The sequence below is a fragment of the Canis lupus genome, chromosome 17 (genome assembly GCF_003254725.2).
Source record: "Canis lupus dingo isolate Sandy chromosome 17, ASM325472v2, whole genome shotgun sequence".
NCBI lineage: Eukaryota > Metazoa > Chordata > Mammalia > Carnivora > Canidae > Canis > Canis lupus.
In genome coordinates, this window is record NC_064259.1 from 38,679,177 (window position 1) to 38,699,168 (window position 19,992).

The 19,992-nt window shown below is 37.8% G+C and overlaps 1 protein-coding gene across 3 annotated transcripts in view; it reads left to right on the forward strand.

Moving 5' to 3' along the window:
* The first annotated feature begins 17,992 nt into the window (after positions 1-17,992).
* The window catches only part of CHMP3 (charged multivesicular body protein 3), a 57,884-nt gene continuing 55,884 nt past the window's right edge, over positions 17,993-19,992 (forward strand). Inside the window, exon 1 of one of the 3 annotated variants that reach the window (XM_049095545.1) lies at positions 17,993-18,265. In XM_049095545.1, the coding sequence (XP_048951502.1) occupies positions 18,008-18,265 (258 nt within the window). In that variant the 5' untranslated portion in view covers positions 17,993-18,007. The remainder of the gene's footprint in view (positions 18,266-19,992) is intronic. The other 2 variants (XM_025453852.3, XM_035700970.2) reach the window with 2 other exon arrangements.

The window sequence follows — 19,992 nt, forward strand, 5'->3', positions numbered from 1 at the left end:
GATAGTCACAGAGAGAGAGAGAATGAGGCAGAGACACAGGCAGAGGGAGAAGCAGGCTCCATGCACCGGGAGCCTGATGTGGGATTCGATCCCGGGTCTCCAGGATCGCGCCCTGGGCCAAAGGCAGGCGCCAAACCGCTGCGCCACCCAGGGATCCCCCCGGGGTCTTTTCTAATTCCACACAAATCCTAAGATGTATTTGTTCCAACTCTCTGAAGAAAGTCCATGGTATTTTGATAGGGATTGCATTAAATGTGTAAATTGCCCTGAGTGGCATTGACATTTTCACAATATTAATCCTTCCAATCCATGAACATGGAATATTTTTCCATCTTTTTGTGTCTTCCTCAATTTCATTCAGAAGTGTTCTGTAGTTTTTAGGGTATAGATCCTTTACCTCTTTGGTTAGGTTTATTCCTAGGTATCTTATACTTTTGGGTGCAATTGTAAATGGGATTGACTCCTTAATTTCTCTTTCTTCAGTCTCATTGTTAGTGTATAGAAATGCCACTGACTTCTGGGCAGTGTGGTAGGATACAAAATCAATGCTAATTGTTTTTAAATTATGAGTTAATTCCCTTAATTGAATATTATCTATCATACTACCTATCATATTATTATCAATAATATCACATCCCCATTTCATAGAGTGAGTTGTGGTAGCTTTTGTCTTTTAGGAAATTGGTTCATTTCATCTCTTATTAGCTCAGTTGTGTCTGCAAGGTCTGTAATGATATTTTGCTTCATTCTTGATATTTGTCTTTTGTGTTCTCTTTTATTCTTATGTCTTTTCTTCTAGAGGTCTGTCCATTTTGTTTGTATTTTTAAATAAACGGCTCTTTGTTTCATTAATTTTTTCTATTGCTTTTCTATTTTAAGTTTCATTGATTTCTACTTTTATATTTATTTTCTCCTTTCTTCTGCCTTAGGTTTACTTTTCTTTTTTTATGTTCTCACGGCCAACACTTAGATTACTGATCTAAAATTTTCCTTCTGTCTCTTCTGATTTGTTTAGTGTATATTTCTCTGGGGTCATTGTTGCCATTTTAGTATTTTGTTTTCTCATTCATCTATTCTCCTCTGGACAAAATGACAAGATGGAAAAACTCACCTCAAAAAAGAGAACAAGAGGCAGTACTGACTGCCAGGGACCTAATCAGTAAAGACATAAGCAAGATGTCAGAACTAGAGTTCAGAATAACGACTTTAAAGATACTAGCTGGGCTTGAAAAAAGCATAGAAGACACTAGAGAATCCATTCTGGAGAAATAAAAGAACTAAAATCTAATCAAGTCAAAATAAAAAAGGCTATTAATAAGATGCAATAAAAATGGAGGCTCTAACTGCCAGAATAAATGAGGCAGAAGAGAGAATTAGTAATATAGAAGACAAAATGATGGAGAATAAAGAAGCTGAGAAAAAGAGAGATAAATAACTACTGGATTATGAGGGGAGAATTTGAGAGATCAGTGATACCATAAGGCAAAACAATATCAGAAGAATATCGGGATCCCAGAAGAGGAGGAAAAAGAGGAACAGAAGATATATTGGAGCAAATTATTGTGGATAACTTCCATAATCTGAAGAAGGAAACAGGCATTCAAGTCCAGGAGGCACAGAGAACCCCCTCAAAATAAATAAAAATAGATCAACACCTCAACATATAATAGTGAAACTTGCAAATCTCAGAGATAGAGAGAAAATCCTGAGAGCAGCTCAGGAAAAGAGGCTCAAAACCTACAAGGGTAGAAACATTACACTGGCAGCAGACTCGTCTACAGAGACCTGGAGGGTCAGGAAAGACTGGCATCATATATTCAGGGTGCTAAATGAGAAAAATAGGCAGTCAAGAATACTTTATCCATTTAGGATGTCATTCAAAATAGAAAGATAAAACATCTTCCAGAACAAACAGAAACTAAAAGAATTTGTGATCACTAAACCAGCTCCGCTAGAAATATTAAAAGAGATCCTTTAAGCAAAGAGAGTCCAAAAGTAACACCAGCTGGAACAGGCACAATATACAGAAACAGTGACTTTACAGATAATACAATGGCAGTAAATTCATATCTTTCAGTAATTACTCTGAAATGGGCTAAATGACCCAATCAAAAGACACTGGGTATCAGATTGGATAGAAAAGCAAGACCTGGGATGCCTGGGTGGCTCAGTGGTTGAGCATCTGCCTTTGGCTCAGGCCATGATCCCAAGGTCCTGGGATCAAGTCCTTCATCAGGTTCCCCACAGGGAGCCTGCTCCTCCCTCTGCCTATGTCTCTGCCTCTCTCTGTGTGTCTCTCATGAATAAATAAATAAAATCTTTTTAAAAATAGCAAGATCTATTGATGTCTTTAAGAGAGCCATTTTAGACTCAAAGACATCTCCAGATTTGAAGTGAGGGGGTGGAAAACCATGTATCATGCAAATGGACACCAAAAGGAAGCTGAAGTGGCAATCCTTATACCAGACAAATTAGATTTTAAACCAGACTGTAATAAAAGATGAAGAAGTCCACTATATCATAATTAAAGGGTCTATCCAACAAGATTTAACAATTGTAAATATTTATTCCCCTAACATGGGAGCAGCCAATTATATAAACCAATTAATAATAAAATTAAACACATTGATAATAATGCGATAATAGTAGGAGACTTTAACATCCAACTATTTGCAATGGGCAGATCATCTAAGGAAACAAGGGCTTTGAATGACATACTGGACCAGATAGACTTCACAGATATATTCAGAGCATTCCATCCTAAAGTAACAGAATACACATTTTTCTAAAGAGCCATGGAACATTCTTCAGAATAGATAACATGCTGGGTCACAAATCAGGGTTCAACCAGTACCAAAAGATCGGGATCATTACCTGCATATTTTCAGACCACAATGCTTTGAAACTGGAACTCAATCACAGGAGGAAATTTGGGAAGAACTCAAATACGTGGAGGCCTAAAGAGCATCCTGTTAAAGAATGAATGGGTCAACCAGGAAATTAAAGGAGAATTTTAAAAATTCATGGAAACAAATGAAAATGAAAACACAACTGTTCAAAATCCTTGGGATGCAGCAAAAGCGGTCCTAAGAGGGAAGTATATAGTAATGCAAACCTTTCTTGAGAAACAAGAAAGGTCTCAAATACACAACCTAAACTTACATGTAAAGGAGCTGGAGATAGAACTGCCAATTAAGCTTAAACCCAGCAGGAGAAGATAATTCATAAAGATGAGAGCAGAAATCAATGAAATAGAAACCAAAAGAACAGTAGAACAGATCAACAAAAGTAGGATCTGGTTCTTTGAAAGAATAAGATCGATAAACCTCTAGCAAGCCTTATCAAAAAGAAGAGAGAAAGGATCCCAAATTAATAAAATCATGAATGAAAGAAGAGAGATCACAACCAACACCAAGAAAATATAAACAATTATAAGAACATGTTATGAACAACTATACACCAACAAATCAGGCAGAAGAAATGGATGCATTCCTAGAGACATATAAACTACCAAAACTCAAACAGGAAGAAATAGAAAATCTGAACAGACCCATAACCAGGAGGAAACTGAAACAGTAATCAAAGATCTCCCCAATAAACAAGAATCCAGGGTTGAATGGCTTCCCAGGGAATTCTACCAAGCATTTAAAGAAGAATTAATACCTATTCTTCTGAAATTGTTTCAAAAAATAGAAATGGAAGGAAAACTTTCAAACTCTTTCTATGAGGACAGAATTACCTTGATCCCCAAACCAGACAAAGACCCTGCCAAAAAGGAGAATTACAGACCAAAATCCCCGATGAACATGGATGCAAAAGTTCTCACCAAGATACTAGCCAATAGGATCCAACAGTACATTAAAAGGATTATTCACCAGGACCAAATGGGATTTATTCCTGGGCTGCAAAGGTGGTTCAACATTCACAAATCAATCAGTGTGACATACTACATTAATAAAATAAAGGACAGGAACCATATGATCCTCTCAGCAGATGTAGAAAAATCATTTGACAAAGTATAGCATCCTTTCTTGATTAAAACTCTTCACAGTGTAGGGATAGAGGGAACATACCTGAATATAATAAAAGCCATATACGAAAAGTCCAGAGCGAATATCATTCTCAATGGGGAAAAACTGAGAGCTTTTCCCCTAAAATCAGGAACATGGCAGGGATACCCACTGTCATTCAACATAGCACTGGAAGTCCTAGCCTCAGCAATAAGACAAAAAAAAAAAAAAAAAAAAGAAGAAGAAAGAAAAGAAATAAAAGGCATCCAAATCAGTAAAGAAGTCAAACTCTCACTCTTTACAGACAAGATGATACTCTGTGACTCCACCCCAAAATTACCAGAATTCATACAGGAATTCAGCGAAATGGCAAGATATAAAATCAATGCACAGAAAACAATTGCATTTCTATGTACTAACAATGAGACAGAAGAAAGAAATTAAGGAGTTCATCCCATTTACAATTGCACCAAAAACTGTAAGATAGTTAGGAATAAGCCTAGTCAAAGAGGTAAAGGATCTGTACTCAGAAAACTATAGAACACTCATGAAGGAAATTGAGGAAGACACAAAGAAATGGAAAAAAAGGTTCCATGTTAATGCATTGGGAGAACAAATAGTGTTAAATCTATGCTACCTGGAACAATCTATACATTCAATGCAATCTGTATCAAAATACCATCAGCTTTTTTCACAGAGCTTAAAATAATAATCCTAAAATTTGTATGGAACAGGAAAGATCCTGACTAGCCAAAGGACTGTTGAAAAAGAAAACCGAAACTGGACCTCAAGCTCTATTACAAAGCTATAATCATCAAGTCTGTATGGTACTGGCACAAAACAGACACATAGATCAATGGAACAGAATAGAGAACCCAGAATGGATCTTCAACAATGCAATGGAAAAAAGTCTCTTCAACAAATGATGTTGGGAAAATTGGACAGCCACATGCAGAAGAATGAAGCTGGACCATTTTTTTACACCATATACAAAAATAGACTCAAAATGGACGAAAGACCTAAATGTGAGACAGGAATCCATCAAAATCCTAGAGGAGAATACAGGCAGCAACCTCTATCACCTCAGCTGCAGCAAGAAGCCATGTCCTGGCTAGACATGGCTTCAAAGGTGAGAGAAACAAGGGCAAAAATGAACTATTTATCATCAAGATAAAAAGCTTTTGCACAGCAAAGGAAACAGTCAACAAAACCAAAAGAATACCAACAGAATGGGAGAAGATATGTGCAAATGTCTTAACAGAATAAAAGGGCTAGTATCCAAAATTTGTAAAGAACTTATCAAACTCAAAATCTATAAAGGACTTATCAAACTCAAAACCTATAAAGAACTTATCAACCTCAAAACCCAAAGAACAAATAATCCAATCAGGAAATGGGCGGCAGACATGAACAGACATTTCTCTAAAGAAGACACACAAATGGTCAACAGACACATGAAAGAATGCTCAGTATCAGGGGCACCTGGGTGGCTCAGTAGTTGAGCGTCTGCCTTTGCCTCTGGTCGTGATCCCAGGGTCTTGGGATTGAGTCCTGCATCAGGCTTCCTGAAGGGAGCCTACCTCTCCCTCTATGTTTCTGCCTGTCTCTCATGAATAAACAAAATCTTTTTTAAAATGCTCAACATCAGGAACATTTTTCTCCTGTGGTAGATGCTGAAAATTAGTCCGCATCAGGAAAATACAAATCAAAACCACAATGAGATACCACCTCACACCAGTCAGAATGGCTAAAATTAACAAGTCAGGAAATGACAGTTGTTGGCAAGGATGCGGAGAAAGGGGAACTCTTTTACACTGTTGGTGGGAATGCAAGCTGGTGAAGCCACTCTGGAAAACAGTATGGAGGTTCCTCAAAAAGTTAAAAATAGAGCTATCCTACAACCCAGCAATTGTACTACTAGGTATTTCCCCCAAAGAAATAAATGTTTTGATCCGAAGGGGCACCTGCACTCCAATGTTTATAGCAGCCATGTCTGCAATAGCCAAACTATGGAAAGAGCCCAGATGTCTGTTGACAGATGAACGGATAAAGATGTGATATAGATAGATGATAGATAGATAGATAGATAGATAGATAGATAGATAGATAGATATAGTTATATATGTGTGTGTGTGTGTGTGTGTGTATACATATATATATGCGCAATTGAATACCACTCAGCCATCAGAAAAGTGAAATCTTATCATTTGGAACAACGTGGATGGAACTAGAGGGTATTATGCTAATCGAAATAAGTCAATCAGGAAAAGACAGTTATCATATGATCTCACTCATATGTGAAATTTAAGAAACAAAACAGAGGACCATAGGGGAAGAGAGGAAAAAATAAAACACGACAAAAAGAATATACATTTTTACAAGAGAGACTATTCATTTTTAAGTATTGATTCTGGTTTATTATTATTATTATTATCACATGACTTTGGCAAAAACTCACACTCATTTGTTGAGAATCCTCTAATCTTTTGTAGTGTGGTAGATGCTACTGACGATTTTTCTTTTCAGAACATATTATTCCTGCCTTTAAATGAATCAAAATAGCATAAAAGACAAAGCAAGTGTACATATATGTTATATATTGTTGGCTGTTAAAGTAAATACCTTATTTGGCTGTATAATATATTAATACCATGCATTATAAAAAAGAGTAATACTTGAAAATCTCTCTTACCCAATGTTATGGAAAAGCTTTCTATTTAAGAATTGTGTTGAATATTTTAAAAAACTGTATGTTCCTTTAATGATTTTTAAAAATCTCTGGATTAAGTTTAAAAAATAAAAAAGCAACTGAGAAAAAATATAATAGAACTTTCCTACTTTTCTAATGTTTAATGCAATAAATTTTCTTTTTGATATTGATTTAGCTGTGTCCTACAAACATTGATATGTTGCATTTTCATTAAGTTCAATGCATTCTTTATTTCTCTTGAAACTTTCTCTTTGATCCATTAATTATTTATAAGTTGCTGTTTAGTTTCAAAGTGTTTGGAGGATTTTTCTGTTATTGAATTCTAGTTTGATTCCACTGTGGTTAGAGAATATACTCGGTATGATTTAACTTATTTTAAATTTCTTGAGGTTTATTTTATGGCCCATAATATGGTCTCCCTTTTAAAAAAAATATTTTATTTATTTATTCATGAGAGACACACAGGGAGAGAAAGAGAGAGGCAGAGACACAGACAGAGGGAGAAGCAGGCTCTATGCAGGGAACCTGATGTATGACTTGATTCCAGGACTCCAGGATCACACCCTGGGCCAAAGGCAGGCATTAAACTGATGAGCCACCCAGGGATCCCTGGTCTCCCTTGATATATGTTTTGTAGGCACTTGAAAAGAGTGAGTATTTGTTGACCGTTCTATAAATGTCATTTAGATCCTCTCCTGTTGATTGATGATATTTTTCTATATCTTTGTTGATTTTCTTAGTTGTTCTATCAGTTATTTTATTTATTTATTTATTCATGAGAGACAGAGAGAGGCAGAGACATAAGCAGAGGGAGAAGCAGGTTTCTTTTATTGCAGGACTTGATCCCAGGACCCCAGGTCGTGACCTGAGCCTAAGGCAGACCCTCAACCACTGAGCCACCTGGGTGCCCCTGTTCTATCAGTTATTGAGAGAGTGGTATTGAAATCTCAAACTGTAACTATGTATTTGTCTGTTTCTTTATTTCAGTCCTATCAATTTTTATTTCTCATTATTTTCCCTTTTGCTGTTGATATATACACATTTAAGATTGCCATGTCTTCTTGATGGATTGACACTTGTATCATGGTATAGTGTACATATTTTTTCTGGTGAATTTCTTTGCTCTTATGTATAAATAATCTGATAATTAAGCCACTCCTGCTTTCCTTTGATTAATGTTTACATGATATCACTTTTCCCATTCTTTTACTTTCATCTTGCCTATATCATTATATTTGAAGTAAGCTTATTGTACATAATGTATAGTTGTATTATATTTTAATCCTTTCTATCAATCTCTTTTAATTGTATTTAGGCTGTTTACATTTAATATAATTATTGATATGTTCAGACTAAGTCTGTTTATATTTTATTTTCTGTTTATTCTGTTTTCTTTCCCTCTCTTCCTATGAATTACTTGAATATTTTTAGAATGCCATTTTGATATATCTATAGTTTTTAAAACTTTTTTAAAAATTATTTATTTTTAAAGATTTTACCTATTTATTCATGAGAGACACAGAGAGAGAGGCAGAGACACAGGCAGAGAGAGAAGCAGGCTCCATGCAGGGAGCCCAACGTGGGACTCGATCCCAGGTCTCCAGGATCGCACCCTGGGCTAAAGGCGGTGCTAAACCACTGAGCCACTTGGGCTGCCCAAAAACTTCTTTATTTAGATATAATTCACATACCATATGATTCATTCATTTAAAAATATTTAATAATTGAAGTGTAGTTGACATACAACATTATATTAGTTTTAGGGATACCACATAGTGATTTGACAATTCTATGCAGTACTTAATGCTCATCACAATAAGTGTAGTTATCATTTGTCTCCATACAACATTATTACAATATTATTGGCTATATTTCTTATGCTGTACTTTTCACCTCCATATTCACAATTCATTGACTTTTAGTACATTCACAAAGTTGTGCAACCATCACCACTATATAGTTCCAGAACATTTTCATCACCTCCAAAAGAAAGCCCATACTTATTAGCAATGACATTCCATTCTGCATTTTTCCAATCTCCTGGAAACTATTAATTTATGTTCTCTCACTATGGATTTGCCTGTTTTTTTGTTTTTTTTTTTTTTTTTTTTTTTTTTTTTGATTTTTTTGATTTGCCTGTTTTATACAAAATTATGTGTTCTTTGGATTTGGTTTCTTTGGCTTGGCATAGTGTTTTCAATTTTTCATCCACATTGTAGCATGAATCAATATTTCATTTCTTTTTATGACCAAATGGTATTTGATTACATGGATAATATATTTTACGTATTCATTTATCAGTCAATAGACATTTGGGTTAATTCTACTTTTTGACTATTATGAATAATGCTGCTATGAGTATCTATGTACAAGTTCTTCTGTAGACATATATTTTCGTTTTGATGTATGTACCTACAGTGGAATTCCTGAATCATATTTAGTTCCTTGAGGAACTGCCAAACTGCTTTCCAAAGTTACTGCATCGTTTTACATTCCCACTATTAGTATATGAGAGTTCCAGTTCTTTGTATCCTCAGTAACACTTACTTTTTATCTTTTTTATTGTTGCCATCTGGGTGTGTGTGAAGTGGTCTCATTGTGGTTTTGATTTTCATTTCCCTAATAGCCAATATCTCTATGGTATTTTTTAGTGTACTTCTTTGCATAGCTTTTCAGTAGTTGCTCTTGGTATTACAATATACATAAATAACTTATCACAGCCTACCAGTATCATCTTTTCACCAGTTCAATGAAGCATAGAAACCTTATCTCTCTTTAGGTCTCTTTTCCTTCCCCCATTTATAATATAATTATCTTCTGTATTTCCTCTATCTATATTTAGAATCACATTAGGCAATGTTATAATCTTTGCTTCAATCATTGAACACAGTTTAGAAAACTCAAAAGGAGAGCAAAAGCACATTTTATTTAATCCATATTTTTGCCTGGTCTGTTCTTTTTTGCTCCCTTGTGTTCCTGGATTCCTTCATTTATTGTTTCCTTTCTGTTAAGAAAATATCTTTTCTTGGGGCACCTGGATGGCTCAGTCCATTAAGCGTCTGCCTTCAGCTCAGGTCATGATCCCAGGGTCCTGGGATCCAGCCTCATGTCCAGCCCTATGTCCAGCCCTGCTTCAGGCTCCCTGTTTGATGGGGAGTCAGCTTCTCCCTCTCCCTCTGCCACTCTACCCTCCCCACCTCCACCTCCCTCATGTGCTCACTTGTACTCTCTCTCTCTGAAATAAATAAAATCTTTTTAAAAAATACTATCTTGTCTTTTAAGGTAGTTTTCTGGTGACACATTCTCCTAGTTTTCCTTCAACTGAAAATGCCTTCATTTCCCCTTCATTCCAATCTCTATTTCTGTCTTCACATGGTTTTCTCTACTATGTGTCTGTGTCCAAATTTCCCTCTTCTTATAAGGACTCCAGTTTTATTGGATTTAAGACCCACCTTAAGCCCATATGATCTCAACTTAATTTATGTGTAAAGACCCTATTTTCAAATAAAGTAACATTCCAGGGGACATGAATTTTGGGAGACACTGTTCAACTTAGTAAAGCATATATTGAATACATTTTTTCATTTAGTTTGAGATCTTCCCGGTTCTTGGTATGATGAGAGATTTTCATTTGGAACCTGGACATTTCATGTTCTGTTCTAAGATTGTGCATCTTATTTAAACTTATTTCTGCTGGGTTTTTTTCTGACAGTGCTTTGGTAGGAAAAGTGGAGGTGCCACCTCATTACTTACAGGTGAAGGTAGAAGTGCAAGTTCCCTACTTAGCCTTCACTGAGATGTGAGAGGAGTTGCTCTTAATTTTTTTTTTTAGAAGTTCATTTTTCTTTTTTAAGTTTTTATTTATTTAAGCAATTTCTACACCCCACGTGGGGCTTGAACTCACAACCCTGATATCAGGAGTTACATGCTCTTCCATCTGAGCCACCTAGGACCCTGAGAGGAGTTCCTCTTTAATGCTAGATAGAGATGAGTGTTCTAGTTCTCCACTGACACTGTAATAGGGGTGGTGTTAGTATCACTGAGTCTACTAGATCTCCTTTAACACCACCCCAGTGGAGAGGGGGAGGGTTGCCTTGTGACTCTCCAGTGTAGTGGGAGTCTAGGCTCCCCAATTTCCATTAAGATTATTTGATTTATGAGCTACTTGGAAAAATGTTTTCACATTTCAAAAATAATTTTTCTTTTTTTGTCATTGCTTTTTAACCCAATTGAAATGTGGTCATATAATGTATGGGGTGTGTATCAAAATACTTTCTTCACTTGTATTTTAGTACATAGTCAATTTTGGCAAAACTTTGATATACAATAACTTATTCTGTTTGTTGTATACAAAAATATGACAATTAGACTAAATATTTTCATGTCTTGTTTTCATGTCTTCTCTGTCTTTATTAAATATTTGTCTTCTTGACCTATCAATTATTGAAAGAAAAATTCAAATTTCCCCCCTATGATGATGGATTTATGTATTTCTCTTTGAAATTGTCAGTTCTTGTTTCTTTTTTTCTTTTTAGACTATATGATTAGTCTCCTGGTAGATTGAAATTTGAACGTTATAGACTTCTTTACCATAAAAAGTTATTTTGCCATAAAATCTATTTTGTCTGGGAATAACATAGCTATAACAGCTTTGTTTTGGTTAATAATTTCCTGGTAACTATGTTTGTCCAGATCTTTCTTCCAATTTTTTTGTGTCTTATGTTGTAGTTATGTTCCTTTTAAGTAGCTTAAAACTAAATATAAAAGAACCTACTCTGGAATCTCTTTTCACTGGTGAGTTTAGTACATTTCATTATGAATACTGATGTATCTTTATTACTATCATTGTATTTTGTGCCTCCTACTTTCCCTGGCTTTTCTGTCTCTTTTTCTACTGTATTTATTTAAAAAGATTTTAGTTTACCTGAGAGACAGAGAGAGCACAAATAGGGGGAAGGGCAGAGCATCAGAAAGAAGCAGACTTTCTGGTGAACAGGGAGCCCAACACAGGAGCATCCCAGGACCCCAGAAATCATGACCTGAGCCAAACTCAGACGCTTAACCAACTGAGCCACCCAGGTGCCCCTAGATTAATATTCTTAATTCCATTTTTCCCTCTACTATTTTGGAAGTACTGCTTTTATTTTAGTGATTATCCTTAAAATTCTAACAAATGTACTCAATATCTAAAATTATTTGATATCTTTACTTCTTCTCAAAGAATATTAGAGCATATCTTGTTTTCAGTACCCCACTGCTGTGGAGAAACAGGGAAGATGTGTGATTCCTGTGATCATTTTAATTTCAATGGCTTCCTACCCATTTTTTCATATTACTGTTGTGGAATGTCTTAGTTTTACCCTTTTAATCTCCCCAAATTCAATACTTTTATCATTTATTCAGTCAACTCTCTTCAGATTGACCATGTAGTCACTAAATTATTGTTTATCATTTCTTCTTGTATCTAAGGTCTTCTTTTTAAGATCATCACTATTATTTGTAAAGCACATTCTTTATAATTTTGTTTAGTGTTGATCTGTTGGTTTGTGGATTTTTAAATCTATTTTTAGTCATTTTTATTCCTGAAGATGTCTTTATTTGCCCTCATTTTGGAATGATATTTTAGCAGAGTATACAATTACAAGTTAATAGTTTGGTTCCCACCCTCCTCACCTCCCCCCCCCCCCCCCCCGCAAACACACACACCTCAGGTCCCCATGAAGTTCTCAACAATTTAAATTAGGAACAGTTTAATTTAATATCTAGGCTTGGGATTTGCAACACAAAGGAAGGAGTACAAATTTAAACCCACAGGAAGGCAGCCTTATAATTACGGTTTCTTAAAGAAGCCTTCTAATTTTATTTTTTCACTAGATATGTGGCCTGAAACAAACCTTTCCTTCTTAACTCTCTTTGTTAGCAGATAGATTTTTCTCCCTAGGCTGTTCTTTCACTGAGGGTGAAGTCTTCAAGGCTCTTATCTTCAGAGGGGTCTCAATTTTGCTTCACCATTTTCCTAGACTTTAAAAACCTTGCCTCCCCTTCCTCTGCCCAATCATTAAAACCAGCATACTGTTTGATATCACTTATGTGTTATTCAAGAAGAGATAAAACTGATCTATGGAGATACAAGTCAGAATAATGATTATCTTTGGTTGGTATTGACTGGAAATAGGCATGATAGAGCCTTCTAAGATTCGGAAATGTTTTAAATGTTGATCTACATAGTGGTTTTACAGGTATAAATATATGTAAAAACTCATCAGATCATACACTTAAAACCTGTGCACTTTACCACCTATAAATTATATATAATTTTTAAAAAACACAAACAAGTCTCTATTATTGGTAGATATTACTAATTTCTCTTATTTTGTTTTAGATCAACCATGAACATAAAATAGTTCTGGTTATGTTTTACCAAGACTCTATGTGTTTGTAGTGAATTTTTCAGAATATTCAGTCTAACATCACGTTGAATGTGTGAGTCATATGCTATTCTTCCAATTCTGATCTACTATTTTTGGCAACTTTAGTAAAGTATTGCTTAAATGTTCCAGCTGGGTTTGTCAAAGTTCAGGTTTTACCTCTGCTATGCTGTGCGGAAATAAGAAAAGGCATGTGAATATCCCATGAGAGTTTTAATGGTGGAAATGGTGCTTTAGAGGGCAATATGTGGTGGCTGTAGTGATTACTGTGATTTCCCAAGGAAAGTACATCCTTCAAGCTAGAGTCAGACCTCAAATCTACTTACCGCTTTCAAGTGGAAACTGCCCCTACTTAGGGGCCACTCCTGGAGGATAGAAGTCTGTTTATTTTGAAAGGCTTCAGCTAATCAGTATCCTTCCACCCTCTATTAATTTTAGTCTCTAAAGTGGAGGAGCCGTGTATAAATGAGAATTGTTGTAGGTTAAGTGATACCCTTTAAAAAGATATGTTGAAGTCCTAACCCCCAGTGCCTCAGAATGTGACCTTATTCAGAAATAGGATCATTTTTGATATAATTAGTTAGGACAAGGTCATGGTGGATTAAGGTGGCCCTTAATATGACTGGTGTGCTTATAAAAGAGGAAGAGAGACACTAGGGAACATTGCTATTTACTGAATTGTACCACCCCCAAAATACATATGGACCCCCAACGTGTTGGTATTTGTAGATGGAACCTTTGGGAGATAATTAGGTTTAGATGAGATTATGAGGGTGGGAACCTCATGATGGGATCAGTACCCTGGTAAGAGAAAGAGACACCAGAACTTGCTCTATCTACTATGTGAAGATGCAGCAAGAAGTTCAAACCAGGGAAAGAACTCTTTCTAGAACCTGACTCTGCTGGCCCTTATCTTGGACTTCCAGCCTCCAGAACTGTGAGAAAATAAACTTCTGTTGTTTAAGCAATCCAATTTATGATATTTTGTTGTGGCAGCACAAGCTGACTAATACAAACACCATGTAATTACTGAAGCAGAGATTGGAGTAAGGCAGCTGCAAGCCAAGGGATGCCAATGATTGTTTGCCCTCAGCAGAACCTAGGAAAAGGAAAGATTCTACCTACAGTCTCAGAGGAAGCATAGCTCTGCAGACATCTTGATTTTTGGATTTCCAATCTTCAGAACAGTGGGAGAATAAATATCAGTTGTTTTAAATCACCTGGTTTGTTGTACTTTGTTATAACAGCCCTTGGAAACCAGTACAGGTAATCATAAGATTGGTGGTGGAATGCCTGGAAATGGGCAGATGACTCAAGGTCTTTCTCTGCCTACTTGCAAGTCATAAGCTGTGGCTAGGAGCCTCTGAGATCTGATTAGTCAGAAATTCAGATAAATCCATCCCCAAATTATTATGCAAGGCATGAGAGGGAATTCAGTTTTCCAAAGGTCTGTTTATATCTAACATTTTCAGAGTCCATCTGTTGTATACAACAAAGTGTATCTTAGTTTTATTAGGCCAAAATTTGTTAGGAATTGGGTTGTGATTTTCTTGCTCAAAGAATTTCATCTAACAGTCTACCTGGTGAATGGGGAGCAGTTGTGAGCTACAATGATCCCTAATATGGGAAATATTACAGAAATGAGCAAGGACAAACTGGAGAATGAAGGAAAAATAGACCTTCTATTTTTCATTTCAAATTCAGGGAAATATTTAAAGCATCAGGCATTGCAGTACCTTTCAAGTGAAGGATATGCATCTATTTATAATATTTTTCAGGGATCAGGAGAATGCAAATAAAACCTTTGAAATTGTGTGTGAATAAACGTCTTTGTGAACATATGGTAAGGGAGTGTGATCCTGTTAAACACTTGCTGTGTTTGGCAGGAGCTAAGAGCTAGAATGCCTGCTCACTTAGTTCTTCCCACCCCCTCAGATGTGAGTCTTAGCAGGTGGAGGATCTGGTGCATGTTTCCTGAGGTCCATGTATGAAGGACAAGCTATAGCCACAGCCACAGTTTTGTCTAGTGGCAAAACAATATCAGGACATAAATAGAGTATATGTTGCTCTGAGGATGGAGACTGGAAAATAGGTGGAAGATGAACACTGCCCTTTTAGTCACTGAGGAAAACTGCATTGATGTGCTTATAGGGAGGTCTCTGTCAATACTCATGGGCTCTGTATTTCAGTTAGATGTCACATGCCCAATCCACACTCTCTTTGGCCTCTCTCCCCTTGATAACCAATTTTAAAAGAAGTGCAGCTTTAGGAACTGAAGTGCCTGTGGCCCAAAACCACACCTAGAAACTGGGAAAGTTATTAGACACATGCTGTTTCTTTTGTACTTTTGTACTGGATACTCCTATCTCTGCTGGCTCACCCTCCAAGGCTCATTTATATATCACCTGCAGGGAGGATTCACTAATCACCATGTTCTTATCATCAGAATTTTGCACATTTGTAGTAATTCACTTAATTTTATGGATCACCATTGTTTAATACCAGTCCTTACCAGATTGTATGAGGTTTTTTTGTTGTTGTTGTTCACTATAGTTTTCCTAGAGCCTATAGAATGCCTGACCCATAGTAGGCATTTGATAAATATTGTTGACTAATTGGAAGTTCTGTGTCTAATTATATGAAAAATTTCTGCCTTATATTTCATTCAAAAAGAAAGAAAAAGAAGATGAGGGATATGGTGAAGAAAACTTTTAAAGAACATTTCCACAGATTTCTCATTTTCAAAGAGTTCCTTCACATTTAAAAAAAGGAGGAAAGGAAAGAAGGAAAGCAATTCAGTGGAAAACAGGTAAAGGATTCAAAGAGGTAATTTTCCTAAGAAATTTAAGTAATAATTCACATAAGTAATTCAAGAAATATACAAAAAGATGCTCATCTAGACTCATAATCATAGAAATGAGTGTTAAGAAAAAATATTTTACAACCTCAAATTGGTAAAATTGCAAAATATTGATAGTATTCATTGTTAGGATTTAGGGAATAGAATGCCCTCATACATTGTTGGTAGTTCAAATCTGTTCAACCTATATAGAGAACTTTGGCAGTATTTTAAAAACTTAAACTGCGTCTATATTCATTATATAATAGGGGAAAATTGGAAACCATTTGACCTCATACAACAGGGAAATGATTTAAAAAATTTAGTGCATTCCTGCCACAGAATCCCTTAGCTATAAATATTAACATCAATGAAGATCTATGTAAAATTCTTTAAAAAGGAGATTGCAAAAAACAGTATGTATAATATGATCCCAACTAAGTAAAAATATATAAAAGCATATTCTCTCCAAAGGTGAAGATCTCAAGCAATTCACACTAACTATAATTATAATAATTTAATTATAAGGTCCTTTGAGACCCTTTCCCCTGAGGAAGTAAGAATGGGATTTTACTTCTTACAATGAACCTGTACTGCTATTTTTAAAAGAACTCTATTGAAGTATGATTCACATAAACCGCACAAATTTAAAGTATCCATTTGTTTTGACATTGTACACATCTGTGAAACCACCAAAATCATGAGAGTATCCATCACCCCCAAAACCTTCCTCATGTGTCTCTGTAATCCCTCCTTCCTGCCTCTTCCTAAACTAGCCCAACGTGCCCTAGCAACCACTGAGCTACTGTCACTATAGACTAGCTCACATTTTTTAGAATGCTATATAAATCCAATCATACAGAGTATGTACTTTTCTTTTTTCCTGGCTTCTTTCAGAATAATTATTTTGAGATTCATCCATGTTGTTCCATATACCAATAGCCTGTCCTTTTTTTTTTTTTTTTTTTTTTTTTTTTTTTTTTTTTTGCTGAGTAGTATGCCTTTGCATGGATCTATCACAATTGATTTATCCATTCATCTTTTGATGGACATCTGGATTATTTCCAGTTCTCGGCTATTACAAATAAAGGTGCTATGAACATCCATGTAGGAGTCTTTGTAAAGACATATGCTTTTCCTCCTCTTGGATAACTAGCTGGCAGTGGAATGGCATTAAGTTAGGTTATGTTTCGCATTTTAAGAAATTTCCAAAACCTTTTCAAAGTCGTTGTACCATTTTACATCCCCACAAGAGATGGGAGTATGGGGTTGTGACACTAAATGAGTGGTCTCTTTTACCGTAATGAAATGACAGCAGCCATCAGCTCGCTGCGTGGGTTCAAACTATACTATAAGGCAGCAATGTTTCATATAATTGGACACTGAACTTCCAATTAGTCAACAATATTTATCAAATACCTACTATGGGTCACTGCCCGGCTAAAATGCCTCTGGTCCTTTATAATCACAGACACCTTTGGGAATTTGATCAAGGTCATGATCCATGTGGCGCATAGGACCACACACACACACACACACACACACACACACACACACACACAAATGCCAGGTGGGAATCATCCACGTTGAAAATGATGACGGCCTGACCACTGTGACACCTGGGGCGCAAAGCGGGCTGGAGTTCAAATGCGTTGAAAAGTTGCTGTGGTTGAACTTGGTAAGAGGAAAGAAGATGATGCCCAGGTTAGAATGATTAGGTGACGGTGGCGACAACAGAGGGAAGGAGTAGGTCTGGTGGGAGGAAGAAAGGCGCATTTCTGGCTCGCTGCTTGTGACGCGCCTGCGGGAAACACGCCGTTGGGGGAAGTGGTGGTGAATGGACGTGGTCTAGGTGGAGATACCGATTCCTGTGCAACGTACAGGTTTAGGAGAAGTATCAGGGGCAGCTCTAATCACCACGTGTAGCTGACAAATCCGTATCTTCCAAAGGAATCGCTTCCACACCTCACTAAAACACGCCCAATTCCTCGTAACGCTCTATAGAGTCCCCCGCAAGAAGATGCGCGACCGCCACCACCTTTCCGACCAAGCCCCGCCCAACCCCGCTTCTGCGCAGGCGCCGGACGCATGCGCACCGCCTCCACTGCGGCCGCTCCCTTCTCCGGGAGTCGGGGCTCCTCTCCTTTCCCCTGCCCCGCCCAGGCGGCTGCCCGTGACCTGCCTGGGAGCAGGGAACGGAAAGCCGGCGGGGGCCAGACGAGTTCAGTGCGCCATGGGGCTGTTTGGGAAAACCCAGGAGAAGCCGCCCAAAGAGCTGGTAAGGGCGACGGCGAAAGAGTCGGGGGGTTCGTGTGGGGTGTAGAGGAGTTCGTAAGCAACTGGCCGCGCTCTCCCGGCCGGCTCCCGTTTCCGGGGCCTTCCACTCGGCCGAGGGGCCGCAGGCGGAGTCTCTAAGGAGGCGGCTGGGGCTGAAGAGAGCCCTGCTGCGTCAGAACTCCATAAGGGGGCCGAAGGCCAGATAAAGAGTTTCTCAGCCCCGGCAGTGGGCGCGGAGGTAGCCAGGCGGTCCTGGCCCCCGGGAAGCCGTCCCCCGTGCGCCTTGGTACGTCCCGCCGGGAACCTTTCCCGGGCTGACGCCCCGCCCCTCACGCCCGTCTCCGGACCTTCGCGGGGACCTGCCGCTGCCCTGAGAGTGGTCCCCGGGAGCCCCGCGACCGCCGCCGCCGCTCCGCTCGGTCGCGCTGTGTGGAGTGGAGTGGAGTGGAGTGGGAGGCTCTGTTTCCTCTTTGCCTGTCCTACAACAGGACCGACTGCAGACATTGATTGTAGTACGGACCCGACTCGCGGGAATGGAACCGAGGAGAACTCTGGACCTGGTTTCGAATCTTGAATCTGCCTGTTACCTGAGATCCCGGGATCTACAGTGTGTAGCGGTTAAGCGTGCCCTGCAGGGTCCGTCTTTCTGAGTTTGAATCCTGGTTCCCCATAGCCCCAACATCGTGATCTAGGGAAAGTTCACGTCTTGTCAAATAGGAGTGATTAATAGTTTCACTTCGGTGTCATGGAAGATGACAGACTGTGAAGTTTTGGCTAGTGGTGCTAATTAGGGTTAATTCTTTATGTATCCTACAACCTGGCCACCCCAGTGCAGACCAGCCTCCTCAGCATCACCTGGGAGCTTGTTAGAAATCTGAGGCCCTACCCAAGACCTTTCTAATCATAATTTGAATTCTAACAAGATCTTCAGTGAGGTGCGTGAACATTAACGTTTGAGAAGCACAGCTTTACAACACGCAGTACAAATTTATCCGTAAAGAAAAGAAAGACAGCCCTGAAATTCTTCATTTAATAAATGATCTCCCCTGTTCAGTTTCTGCAGGCATGTTTTTCGTTTTTTTGTTTTTTTTTTTTTTTAAAAACCAATGTCCTACATCATGAGGTTGCTGACACATACTTCGTGTGTTGATGTTGGTCATATTTGTTAATCATAGATCCTAGGACAGTACATGGTCTATAAAAGTTTCTGTAGGCAACTTACTCAGTTTTGCTCTCTGGTAAAATAAAAATTGTGGGGCTTAAATGAGGTAAGAGTGTGTGGTTACTTTGTAAGCTGTAGAGCATTATATAGATGCTGTGGTGTATATGTGTTCAAAGATGCTTGTTATTGTAGAAGTGTATTTTTAATGTTAGAGATTCTTTTTTTTTTTAAGATTTTATTTATTCATGACAGAGATAGAGAGAGAGAGAGAGAGAGAGAAAGGCAGAGACACAGGCAGAGGGAGAAGCAGGTTCCACGCTGGGAGCCGGATGTGGGACTCCATCCCAGGTCTCCAGGATCACACCCTGGGCCAAAGGCAGGCACTAAACCACTGGGCCACTGGGTCTGCCCTAGAGATTATTTTCTTTCAGTGTTTGACCTTAGCTTTGCCATTTATGAAATAAGAGATGATTCTGGGAAAACAGACTTATTCCTACTTAAACTGGTCTCTTGTGTATGTGTTACTTGTGTAACTTTTAAATGATAAATATAATTGCTAAGAACAT